This window comes from Triticum urartu, chromosome 6 (assembly GCF_003073215.2).
Source record: "Triticum urartu cultivar G1812 chromosome 6, Tu2.1, whole genome shotgun sequence".
NCBI lineage: Eukaryota > Viridiplantae > Streptophyta > Magnoliopsida > Poales > Poaceae > Triticum > Triticum urartu.
This window is the reverse complement of record NC_053027.1, coordinates 511,154,718-511,167,752: the sequence shown is the minus strand read 5'-3', so window position 1 is coordinate 511,167,752 and position 13,035 is coordinate 511,154,718. Positions and strand designations below refer to the sequence as shown.

The following is a 13,035-nucleotide window of genomic DNA, read 5'->3' as shown; positions in this document are numbered from 1 at the left end:
GTTCACGTAGTTATGTGATTTCACACCAATAGTTCACATCTTTATGTGATTAGTTCACATCTTCATGTGACTAATACCCAAAGGGTTTACTAGATTCAATAGTCTAGTTCACATTGTTATGTGATTAACACCCAAAGAGTGATCATGTTTTTCTTGTCAGAGAAGTTTAGTCTACGGGTCTTCCACATTCAGAGCCGTATGTATTTTGCAAATTTTTCTATGTCTACAATGCTCTGCACAGAGCTACTCTAGCTAATCGCTCCCACTTTCAATATGTATCCAGATTGAGGCTTAGAGTCATCCTGATCAGTGTTAAAGCTTGCATCGACATAACCCTTTACGACGAACTTTTTGTCACTTCCATAACCGAGAAACATGTCCTTATTTCACTAAGGATAATTTTGACTGCTGTCCAGTGATCCACTCTTGGATTACTATTCTACCCTCTTGCCAAACTCATGGTGAGGTACACAATAGGTCTGGTACACAGCATAGCATACTTTATAGAACCTATGGCCAAGGTATAGGGAATGACTTTTCATTCTTTTTCTATTTTCTGCCGTGGTCGAATTTTGAGTCTTTACTCAACTTCACACCTCACAGGCAATAACAACTTCTTTGACTATTCTATTTTGAACTACTTCAAAAACTTGTCAAGGTATGTACTCATTTGAAAAATCTTATCAAGCATCTTGATCTATCTCTATAGATCTTGATGCTTAATATGTAAGCAACTTCACCGAGGTATTTCTTTGAAAAACTCCTTTCAAACACTCATTTATGCTTTCAAGAAAATTCTACATCATTTCCGATCAACAATATGTCATTCACATATACTTATCAGAAAGGTTGTAGTGCTCCCACTCACTTTCTTGTAAATACAGGCTTCATCGCGAGTCTGTATAAAACTATATGCTTTGATCAACTTATAAAAGCGTATATTCCAACTCCGAGATGGTTGCACCAGTCCATAGATTGATCGTTGGAGGTTGCACATTTTGTTAGCACCTTTAGGATTGACAAAACCTTCTTGTTGCATCATATACAACTCTTCTTTAAGAAAACCATAAGGAATGTAGTTTTGATATCCATTTGCCAGATTTCATAAAATGCGGCAACTGCTAACATGATTCGGATAGACTTTTAAGCATTGATATGAGTGAGAAAATCTCATCGTAGTCAACATCTTGAACTTGTCGAAAATCTTTTTGCGACAATTCAAGCTTTGTAGATAGTAACACTACTATCAGCGTATGTCTTCCTCTTGAAGATCCATTTATTCCGAATGGCTCACCAATCATCCGGCAAGTCAATCAAAGTCCATACTTTGTTCTCATACATGGATCTCATCTCAGATTTCTTGGCCTTAAGCCATTTCGTAGAATCTGGGCTCATTATCGCTTCCTTATAGTTCGTAGGTTCGTCATGGTCTAGTAACATGACTTTCAGAACAGGATTACCGTACCACTCTGGTGTGGAACGTACTCTGCTTGACCTACGAGGTTTAGTAGTAACTTGATCTAAAGTTTCATGATCATCATCATTAACTTCCTCACTAATTAGTGTAGGCATCACTGGAACTGATTTCTTTGATGAACTGCTTTCTAATTCGGGAGAAGGTACAATTACCTCATCAAGTTCTACTTTCCTCCCACTCACTTCTTTCGAGAGAAACTCCTTCTCTAGAAAGGATCCACTCTTAGCAACAAAGATCTTGCCTTCGGATCTGTGATAGAAGGTGTACACAATAATTTCTTTTGGGTATCCTATGAAGACGCACTTCTCTGATTTGGGTTTGAGCTTATCAGGCTGAAACTTTTTCACATAAGCATCGCAACCCCAAACTTTAAGACACGACAGCTTAGGTTTCTTGCTAAACCACAGTTCATACGGTGTCATCTCAACAGATTTTAGACGGCACCATATTTAACGTGAATGCAGCTGTCTCTAATGCATAACCCCAAAACGATAGCGGTGGAGATGTGCGATGCTACGGATGAAAATCTTGTTCAGTTGTGGCCGGACCAGCGTTGATGGCACCTACGGGTGTCATTCACCTTCCTGAAGGCTTCGCCGAGTGCAACGCCATCTTCCTCGTGACCTTGTTTCGGCAGCTGTCTCCGGGGCGAAAGCCTTGATTCGTAGGATCGGCATGATGGCAACGTCCTTGAGGTTGTTACTCTGTTGGGAGCATTGTGCTGGGAGACTCGAGGTCCCATGATGCGCTCCTCCGGCGTTCACCGCTGCCCGGATCTTTCTCCTTCGGCGCCATGTACGGTCGTCGTCGGCTTATCCAAGGAAGCTGGAGTTGTTGTTCTTCGGAGGTCTTCAGTGTCGGCCGAGACGCGGCAAGGGGTTCGATGTAGGGTAGGCTTTTTCTGTCGTAGTTGTGTTGTCGTGTTATTGTATTTGGTTGTCCTTGTATGATCCGGGTGTGGAATGGGTCGCCTTCGTTGTTCGCAACGAGTGGTTGACGTTGTTGTGTGTCTCATTTCTCTTTTTCTATAAAGCTAAGGTACGCAATTTGCGTATCCTCGAAAAAAATGTCTTACACTAGATCGGAGGAAGTAAAAATAGTTGCCCATAAGAAAAACATCAAAAGTGCGTCTTCTTCCTCAGCCGCGCCACCCAAACCCCTCCTCTCACTCACCACTCTCACTCGCGGCACGATCCGGCGGCCCCAACCATGAGAAATTGAATCTTTTGCCTCACTTTACTTCTCCATAAAATCATTTGCCCCCCCCCCCTCCCTAGAGGCTACCGGGGGGGCCACTGTCATTGAGACAATCACAGGGCAAATCATCCCTCATGAAAAATTGGATCTTTTGCCCCGCTTTACTTCTCCGTAAAATCATTTGCCCCCCCCCCCCCCCCCCCCCCCCCGAGAGGCTACCGGATAAGGCCCGGGGCCACTGTCATTGAGACAATCACAGAGCAAATTATTCAACCCCTTATAAAGTGGGGCAAATCATCCAATCCCCCAACCCAACCATCTCTCTAATGCATCCTCCACCTTCTTACTCGCAATCTCTTCCCGTGGCCGAGTCCGGGAGCAAGAACCCCAAACCCCGCGCGACCGCCGACGAGGATGACCCGGACCTGCCCCCACGGGAGGCGCCCCCCGGGATACCTGGATTGCTGCACGAATGGAATCGCGCGGGGGCGGCGGAGCGCCTCCCTGAAATCCGCGCCAACCTTCTCCTCCTGCCCCCGCCCGCGGCCCCGTCCCCGGCCCCGTCCGCCGCGGGTCTCCGCGCACTCGGCCTCCTCAGCTTCGTCCACCTCGACCTCTCCTCGCCCCCTTCCCCCGGCGCCCCGCGCCGCGACCTCGTCGCCGCGCTCATCGCCAATTATCTGTCCATCCGTGAGTGGAGCCACGCACGAGGCGTCGGGTTCGAGGTTTCCCCTGACACCTTCGCCGACGCGCTCGCCCTCCCGGCCCCGCGAAGTACCGCGCCGGTCGATCGGGACCCCCCGGCCGGCGTCGACCCCGCTGCCGTGGCCTCCGCCGCGACGGAGTTCATGAAAGCGTACATCTTGACGCCGTTAGCGGCCACCAACGGCGGGAGGCTGCCCATCTATGTCGAGTCGGCGGCGCAGAGGGTGAAGGATGGGATGGCGCATACTGTCGACTGGACATTTTTACTCTGGCGCCTTGTAGTGGAGGAGATGTTCGAGCTGAGGAAGGGGATGAGAAGCGATTGGGCGTGTTACTACGGCGCATACCTGCAGAGGCTCATCTGGGTGAAGAGGCCGGACCTGTTCTTGCCACCACCGGTGGCGCCACCGGAGCAAGCTGCATTGGCGGCAGGAAACAACCACTGGCCAAAAGCCGACGACAATCAGAAGCTCTGTTCAGAGCTGGAGTCCAAGATGCAGGAGTGTGAAGCGAAATCACAGCGGTTTGAAGCGGAGGTTGAGGCGAAATCAAGGCAACTTGATGCTCTAGCTGCGCAGTATCACCACGAAATGAGGAACCTCGAGCAAGATAAGAAAAGGCAACTTGACGCTCTAGCTGCACGGCATCACTACGACATGAGGAACCTCGAGCAAGATAAGAAAATGTTGCAGGATGAGGTGCACACAGTCAAGCTGCTGAATCAGGCTCTGGTTTGCAAGGAAACAGAGAGCAGGGATGAAGTGCAGCGGGTTCTGAAAGAGCTGACTCATGTGAGCAAGCAGCTAGCAGAGCTGAAGGATGAGACGCACACGGTGGAGTCACTTAACCAGGCTCTGGTTAACAAGGAAGCGAAAAGCGACGATGAACTTCGACGAGGACAGGAGGAGATGACAGATGTGAGAAAGCAACTAGCACATTTACAGGAGGAGATGCGCGCCATTGACTTGCTCAACCAGGCCCTGGCTAGTGCCAAGGAAGCGAAAGACGATGAATTGGAGAGGGTTCGGAACGAGCTAGTCCATGTAAGGAAGCAAGCAGGGCATTTGGAAGAGGAGATGAACATACTGGATTCAATCAACAAGGCTCTAGTTGCCAAGGAAAGGGAAAACAGTGCCGAGTTGCAAGACATCCGGAAAAAGATGAAAGATCTAAATGATGAGCGTGAAGGGCTAGAGTCAGACAACAAAGTCCTGACAACCATGGAAATAAGAAGCAACAACGAGTTGCAAGTCGTCCGGAAAACACTGATAGATGTAAGCGAGCAACTAATAACTTCCTCTACTTTTGCACCACATTTCATCATATCATCACTAATTCCCTTTGTGATCGATCTGTTCCAACATTCTCTCACAAGTTCATGTGATAATTTTGCTCTATGTCTAATTGAGTCACTGTGCTGTCACTAATTTTACTTGTAATCAATCTTGTGCATTTTTTGCAGGGCTTGCAGAATTTTACGAATGGACATGCACACATAGGTGTCAAAAGGATGGGCGATCTTGACCTCAAAGAATTTGCAAAAGCTTGCAAGCAGGATTTATTACAAGAGGATGCACGAGTTGATTCCTCTGTTCTTTGTTCGAAATGGGAAGCTCGAATTGCAGATCCAAACTGGCACCCTTTTGAGGTCCGCATGAATGATGATGGTAAAGAGAAGGTATGGATAGTCTCCCTTTTACTTTTGTAGACACTTACATCATGTTATAGACTTGCAAACATTTCCGTCATTCCATCTGACAGTACATGCATTACCTGGGTGTAGGAAATTCTGCTAAAGGATAATGCTAATCTTCGGGAGTTAGAAGAGCACGGTGAAGAAATATACACTTTGGTGACAAAGGCGCTGTTTGAAATCAACGAGTACAACCCCAGTGGCCGCTATCCTGTACCAGAGCTATGGAACTACAAGGATGGCCGGAAAGCAACACCGGAAGAGGCCATCAAGTATATCCTGAAATCACGCAAGAGGAGGCGGTGAGCCCATGTACCTGCAGGCTCCATGTGCTCCCTTGGCTTTCATAGAGCTAGTACTTACACCTTGAACTAGACATAATGTGATTTAGTGTTGGTAGATTAGTTGGGTCTTCGTAGTGCTTCACTTGTTCTTACAGATCATGCAACCAGATTAATCGTGATCGCCTTTTGGTTGATAAGGTTTACCAGTTTAGTAGTTTAGTTAGATTCTCCTATTGTACCATTTACATGGATACTGGTACTAATCTCAGACTGCAGACTACCGCTTCTATCTTTGTATATGTGCTGTTCCTGCCCGTGGAAATCTTGTATAAAGGGGTACTTAAACTTTAATCGTAGGCATGTACGTACTGTTTTCATGTGTTAATATGTTTGGAAAGTTTAACCTTGTTTTAAGCAATTTCCAACCTAAGAATCCCTTTTATGTGGTTCATCCTGTTATGGTTTATTTTACCATGGTATTACCAAAATACCAAAATATTGTGTTTAAGTGTCATGTTCTACATTTAGACATCTAATGTTACCTGGCAAACATTGGTTCTTGACCAAGTTCTGCTACCACTCATTCTGTCACGAGTTCAGCACAAGAACTTACTATTGCAGCGGGCAATGGTACGGAAAATGCTGCCCCGATTTATAAAGAAAAAACGAAGGCGCAAAATAATTTCAGCCAGCAATATTTCAGAAGGTCCATGTTTTAGGCCAGGGAGAAAGTTCGGTGAAAAGGCTGGGATACAAATCACCTTCTCACCAACAACACAAAATGAGTGGGGAGACATGGAGAGATCATGTGCTTCTTGCTATGACAGTGACCACTGATTCAGAAAATGCTCCGTCTGGTTCTAATGAAAGGCAGAAGTGCATAAATTCAGGCAATAATATTTCAGAAGGTCCATGTTCTAGGTTCCAGATAAAGTTTCCATACAAGCCAACCTCGAACCTTTTCAGAACAACATTGCGTCAACAGGTATTTCAGCTCATGTCTTTTAATTTCATCAAACTTTGTCTTAACAATTACTCCCTTCGTTTCTAAATATAAGTCTTTTTAGAGATTTCAATACAAACTACATACGAATGTATATAGACATATTTTAGAGTGTAGATCCACTTATTTTGCTCGGTATATAGTCCCTTATTAGAATCTCTAAAAAGACTTGTATTTAGGAACGGAGGGAATATTATTTTTACGATGGATTGGGTTGCTGACAACAGGAGAAATTATGTTGAAGATAAGTCTGACTGAAAGTTATCAAGAACAAGCTAGTTAATCGTTAGAAAGATAAACAGTGGACAATAAGTTTCTTGTTAGTTTTGTAGTATGCTAACATCATCTGCTGAGTGTTGAGTTGCTTAATTTACAAGTAATTCAACCATGCTTGATTGCTATAAATGCACATTCACAAGAACCGTCAGATTACATCTCAATATAATTGTAATATTTTACTAAATGATCTCTAGGTGATCGTATAAGAAATATTAACAGTGTCTCGCGGTCGTTACTCGTGGCGGCTTATAAGTTGACATATTTGGCATTGTTTGTCTGCAGGAACCTCCAGCTGCAAGGCCACCTCCACCTTCAGGTAACTATAGACAAGTGGTTCAAGCCGAGGATACAAGGGGCGAGGAAGGTGCCTAGTGGTCAGATATCTTACTTAGAAACGGAGGTAGTACTCATGAATCTCCGGTTGTGTTTCGCCAGGGAGACCAGCTTGTTTTGGCGAGTTGAATAGAAACGGCTCAAGCTAAAGGGGAGTATGAGGAGCTGGTTTATGAACTCGATATAACAGAAGATTAAGTTTACAAACAGCAGATGTGGCTGAGGCATTCCAGGTTATATCCACATCACGTTATCTGTTATATTGGCATGCTTTCAGCCCTGTATAAACTTCATCTTCCATTGCCGCGTCCACACAACCCCCCTCCCCACCCGCTTCCAGAGGAGTTCTCACCAGCGTTCATGGGCTTTTCTTCGCCACCGCCGGGACTATCGAAACCAGGCCGCCAGCGACCCCAACTGTCGTGATATCAAATTAGAATTCAGTTTGCAAGTCCTTCGTCGCGATATCAATCTATTGAGTGGAACCCGTTGCAACACGCGGACAATTCACCAGTCATAGAACAGACACCAATGTACCCCCAAAAAATGTAATAACTACACTTGTTTTAAGAATCCAAAGGGCAAAGGGCATAAACCACTCTTCAGTTTTTTCTTTCTGAAACAACACAACATACATGACATCCAAACATAATATTTAGAGATCTACCAAAAAAGAAGAATCAAAGATGGTGACTTCCAGCATCTCCGATCTTAACCCCCTGATATATCCTTCCTAGAATCTTGCAACATCCATGTGATCACAACCGCCTCTCCTTCCATAGGGGTTTGAAGGGCTAAGTCCATGCCTCTTTCTGCCGTCCACTTTCCTCATCTTTCGGTGTCTCGATGCACTACTCTCCAGGTTCAGATTCACTTTAGGAGGGCTATTAAAACAGAAAGATGCCGCAACTTTCTGAAAGACAGCAATGATTTAGACATATAACCCCGTAATACTAAAAAACAATTCAAATGCAACTTGATGTAAGGAAATAACAGATGTGCTTTTACTCGACAGCTTAAGATTTTGTAAGTTTAAGAAAAATAGCCAGAGTACAGAGAAATGCATAGAAACATAATGTCCCCCAACAATTACGGCAGTTTCAGCTATGGAATGAAACAAAATGTTGAGCACAAACATGTGCAGAAACCAAGGACAGAACCTTGAGAAAGAACTTTGCAAATATTTACCTTGAGATCAAGTTGATGGACATCAAAGATGTCCTTCATAGAGTGTGAGTTGTATGCCAAAAGGTAGGACCTGTAGGCTTTCTTCGCTGACTGGTTTAGGAAGTAATTCCCAGCAACAATTTTCTCCTGATCCAAAACTTGAGCTATAATACTACACTTTTAGACAGCAGGATGGAGTTGCAAAAGAAACACTCACAAGTTTGGATTGCGATTTTGGAACATGCTTTTCACTGAACTCGTATTCAGTCAGAGAAATATTGGACGCCTGCAAGCACACATCCAATTATGTGAAGAATGCATGTTATTGGAGAAGTAAAATCCTTAGCATATAAAACTGTACAAGATTCATGTTTCAAAGTGCTTGAAAACAATATTGACTTCGTAGCCAGACAATATATAGAGGAGGGGGGATATTACGTGCAGGTAAATAAGCAACTTCAGTTCTTCTGGTAGTAAGAACAAAAATGCGCGTCCTTGGCCTTTATCACCTCGGGCAGTACGACCGACTCTGTGAATGTAGTCCTACAAATCAAATTCCTAAGTCAAGTTAGCAAAGGTGAGAAAATAGATAATTTATTTAGCAAGGTTAACTACTTGCCTTTGGGTCATCTGGAGGATCATATTGCACAATGTAGTCCTAAACAAGGCAGAAGATCCCTAGGTTAGTCGGGCGATATAGAAAGGATTGGTCCAAATTATTTCAAAACTAAAGGCAAAAACCTTACCACATTAGGAATATCAAGCCCACGTGCTGCCACGTTTGTGCACAATAAGATACCGCTTTCCTCTTTCGAAAATTGGAAGAATGTAGTAGTGCGTTTCTGCTGCTTCAGTTGCCCGTGGATCTCGTGACACTCTATCCCAATGAAATTTAGAAATTCTGCATGGAATTTGACTGAGCTACACGATGAAAAGAACACCATGACCTTCACCTTCTGCTTCATAACCTGCATCTTTCTTAGGAAAGTATACAGAACCAGAAACCTTTTCTCGCTAGGAATGACACAGTAGCCCTGCTGCAAGCCGTCAACGGTAGGCTGCAAGGGCATCAAAGTTAGTTCTCATACTAAATAAATCAAAATTTCCTTCAGAAGAGAGCTGAACAGCAGGGTGAAGCAGTCCCATACCTTTAATTCAGAGTCATCTACTCCAACATAAACAAGCTTTCGTTGTCTTTCTTCCTTTTTCCCAAACGTAAAATTTGCAAAATCTTCAACCTGTGTGATGAAAGCACATAAGCATTGCCGCCAATAGAGAAAATTTGGGAAGTTTGAATAGACTGAATAACAGATCCACTAACCCTTTGAGTCTGTGTGGCAGAAAAGAGAACAGTTTGCTTATTCTGCATAACAATTCCAGGACACAGTAATCTCAGCAGAAAGTTAAAGGCTGCACTTTGCATATGAAATGAAACTGCCAGATGATGACATACCTGAGGGAGGAGCTTAAATATTTGTTTCATGTCCTCCTCAAAATTTTGCTCAAGTATGCGATCAGCTTCATCAATTATAAGGCACTGCAACACAGGGTAAGTTATGTCAGAAAAAATAGGGTAGGTAGAGAGGTCAGGTGTGACATTCATTGCCTTCAACAGCAATTTTCATGAAATTCAATGTCATTTTCCTGCTAAATAGTGACCCATGGCACATGTGCATGCAAGCAAAGCTTTGGAGTTCCAATGGGCAGACCAGCACAGTAGGCAAAATATGCCATTTGCTAACTGCCAAGGTATGAGTGGGCAACAAGATCGATTCCATCCCTGCCCGACAATATATTTACAATGCAATTATATGTTCCTTTCATTAGAAAACAGAATTTAGTATTGGTGATGGCTATAGATCAAACACTTCTACCACTGTAATTAGTTCCCACTTAATTCGGTTTACAGAATAACAAACAGCATTGTATCCACTGGACTTGCCAATGCAACTACTCCCTCCGTCCCAAAATCAGTGCATTTCTAGGTTTGTCCTTAGTCATCCATTAAGTTTGGCCAAATGTATATTCATGAAATAAGTATCATTGACCCTTCGCCAGACCCAAAGTCGCCGGACCCTGCGCAAGCGGAAGCTACATGCACCGGGCTGCCCCCCTTCTTTTTAAATAAGTATCATTAGAATCATCACGAAATATATTTTCATATTTTACCTATTTGATGTTGATACTCTTTTCTGTACACTTGGTCAGAGTTAAAATAGTGGACTTAGGACAGTGTTAGAACTGCGGTTAATCTGGGACAGAGTTAATAATAACTAACGAACACGAAAACATGTAACAAGCTAACAATAACTTTGTAAAAATAGAAACTATTAGCTTTTACGATTTTGCATATACTTGGAATAATGTAGGCTGAGATTTCAAACATACTCTAATTCAGTATTGACAGGAACACTTTCAGTCATGGACAAGAAAAGGGTAGACTGTAGACACACACAAAGAATTCGCTATAAAATAATCAGGTCACTGATTATGCAAATAGAGTAGAGAAGTATGAAATTGCTGGTTGCATTTGTTATTTAGTGTGGTAACTTAAACATGCGCATTACTTCGACAGAAAAATTTCCTTGAAGGTTTGAAAAAAAAAATCATAGAGGCCAGAAAATGTCTTTACCTTTAGCCCTTTGTAGTTGAAACCACCGGTACTTTTCAGATGGTCCAGAAGCCTGCCTGGCGTTGCAACTAATAGATTGACCCCTTTCACAAGCTGGTTTGCCTCACTTCTCATGTTAGTGCCACCAATTACATATCCAAGAGTTTGAGAGTGATACTTCATTAATTTCTTGGCAACATCGTGTGTCTAGAACAAATGAATGAATCAATGAAAAGCATTATTAAGGATAGTGAAGTGTGACTGTGTGAGTCCCTATGAATGAATAGTCTCAGCAACCATATCCAGTATTCAGATACCCTATAGAAAACTGCCTTTTGAAGCTAAACACCTTGCTAACATTTGGCAAATGCAAATTGAAAGGCACTTCAATTTCTTGTCTCCAAAATACTATTAAAATGAGCAAAGCATAACCTTGTGCCTTATATTTACACAGAATTATCTTAGCAAAGCATAACCTTATCTCAGTTGGGACATCTGATTTTGATTGTTTCATTCATAGTAAGTTGAACAGTAATAAAACATGAAAAATAATTAAAAGAGGACTACGGTTGCGCCATGTATATATAATTATATATATACCTGGATAGCAAGCTCCCTTGTTGGGCAGACCACAATAACTACAGTTCCGTTCCTCGGCGTGAAGCGCGCATTGTGTAGCAGTTCGATCACGGGTATAAGGAAAGCGAGTGTCTTCCCTGAGCCAGTCCTGGCTGAACCCAGCACATCATCTCCTACCATCAAATGAGGTATGGATCTAGCTTGAATCTGCAATCACGAGAACAACCAGGCATGAATACATGCTATTACTCTTACTTTTAATAAGATACCAAAATCCAACATCGCGGCAAAGGGCAGATCGACCCACATAACGAGATCATTCACAAAAACATTCAACCATGGACTTGCACTGAGAATAGAAGCATGTACCTTGCCAAAAAGATGGTGTGATGGTAAAATTTTGACGGAGGCGAGCATGACTGACCTGGGTGAGGTGGGTGTAGTTCATCTCTCTGATGGCCTTGGCAGTGAGCTCGGATACGAAGAGCTCCGAGAAAAGCTCGTTTGTGAGAATCCCACCTCCCTTGCCCTTCTGCTCTTTCTTTCCCCCCTCCTCCATCCCATCCATCCCCTTCTCCTCCCGCTTCCGCTTCCGCATCCCCTCCATCACATTCTCCTCCTTTTCTTCCTCTTCCTCCATGGAGGGGCGGAGCAAGGATTTGACCATGTCCAAGGCTTCGAGCAGTTGGCGGCCGTCGGACGGGCGACGGCGATCGATCAATTCAGTGCAGCCGCCGGAAGACTTTGTGTTTACCGGCGAACCGACAATCTCGTTAGGTTTTGAGGGAACCGATTACCGTCGGATGTACGTCAATCAGGCAGCGTTCCACGCTTCCAGTATTAAAGTATTTGGTTAGTGGGCTCTGTTTTTTGACCTGAGCCGTTCGCTGGACGGAAATTATTTGGCCGGCCCAATTTCCTAGTTGGTTCCTTTTTTCTCTTATATGTTTCTTATTAATTAATTATTTTCAATGTTTTTATTTTTTTTATATTTTCGGAAAACTAAATACATATGTTCCAAATCTAAAATTACATAAAAAATTAAAAATTTCGAATTTGAAAAATGTTAAGTAGTGGCGTAACTTTAAAAAATGTTGATAGCTTTAACAAAATGTTCGTATTAAAAAATGTTAACGTGTTTCAAGAAATGTAAATGGAATTTTTATAAAAAAAATCTACAATGTGAAAAGATCTCGTAATTCAAAGAAATGTTTCGTACCACTTAAAAAAAGAACGCTGCATTTTAAAAAATGTTTGCGTGTTTCGAAAAATATGTTCGGGCCATTTCTTTAATATTTTTATAAAATGTAATAAAATGTTTGTGTAGTTAAAAAATATGTTTCGTACCATTAAAGATGTTACAATGTGTGTTTGAAACAATGTTTATCAAATATTCAAAGCATATGTTTGAAAGAAATATTAATCATGTATTTGAAAAGTGTTAAACGTGTATAAAAGATATGTAAAAAAAGGTAAACATCAAGCATATTTAAAATATTAATTATGTATTTTAAAAATGTTAAATGTGTACAAAAAAGTTCCTCATGTATACGAAAAATGTAGAATGTGCATGAAAAAATTACACATGGATCGAGGCAGAACCGTTCGTGATGTTGCATCGGGAGGGAGGGAGATGAAGGTTGGGGCAAAAGTATAGAGAGATCCGGCAATGGTGGAGGAGAGGTAAGGAGAGGTAGCTGAAGCAAT

General features: G+C 42.7%; 2 protein-coding genes across 2 annotated transcripts; one reads left to right on the top strand and one right to left on the bottom strand.

The window, feature by feature from the left end:
• Window positions 1–2,993: 2,993 nt before the first annotated feature.
• Window positions 2,994–6,101, top strand: LOC125514672 (factor of DNA methylation 2-like). Its single transcript, XM_048680013.1, has 3 exons — window positions 2,994–4,653; window positions 4,842–5,057; window positions 5,163–6,101. Exons 1-3 carry the CDS (start codon window positions 3,001–3,003, stop codon window positions 5,376–5,378), a joined length of 2,085 nt encoding a protein of 694 aa, XP_048535970.1. The 5' UTR covers window positions 2,994–3,000; the 3' UTR covers window positions 5,379–6,101.
• Window positions 6,102–6,925: 824 nt separating this feature from the next.
• Window positions 6,926–12,124, bottom strand: LOC125514673 (DEAD-box ATP-dependent RNA helicase 27-like). The gene is made up of 12 exons (XM_048680014.1): window positions 11,753–12,124; window positions 11,350–11,535; window positions 10,771–10,956; window positions 9,592–9,675; window positions 9,460–9,501; window positions 9,287–9,376; window positions 8,885–9,196; window positions 8,758–8,796; window positions 8,577–8,681; window positions 8,356–8,424; window positions 8,160–8,285; window positions 6,926–7,884 (listed from the first exon to the last, which is right to left on the bottom strand). The coding sequence occupies exons 1-12, from the start codon at window positions 11,993–11,995 to the stop codon at window positions 7,705–7,707; spliced, it is 1,662 nt and encodes a 553-aa protein (XP_048535971.1). The 5' UTR covers window positions 11,996–12,124; the 3' UTR covers window positions 6,926–7,704.
• Between the last annotated feature and the right edge of the window lie 911 nt (window positions 12,125–13,035).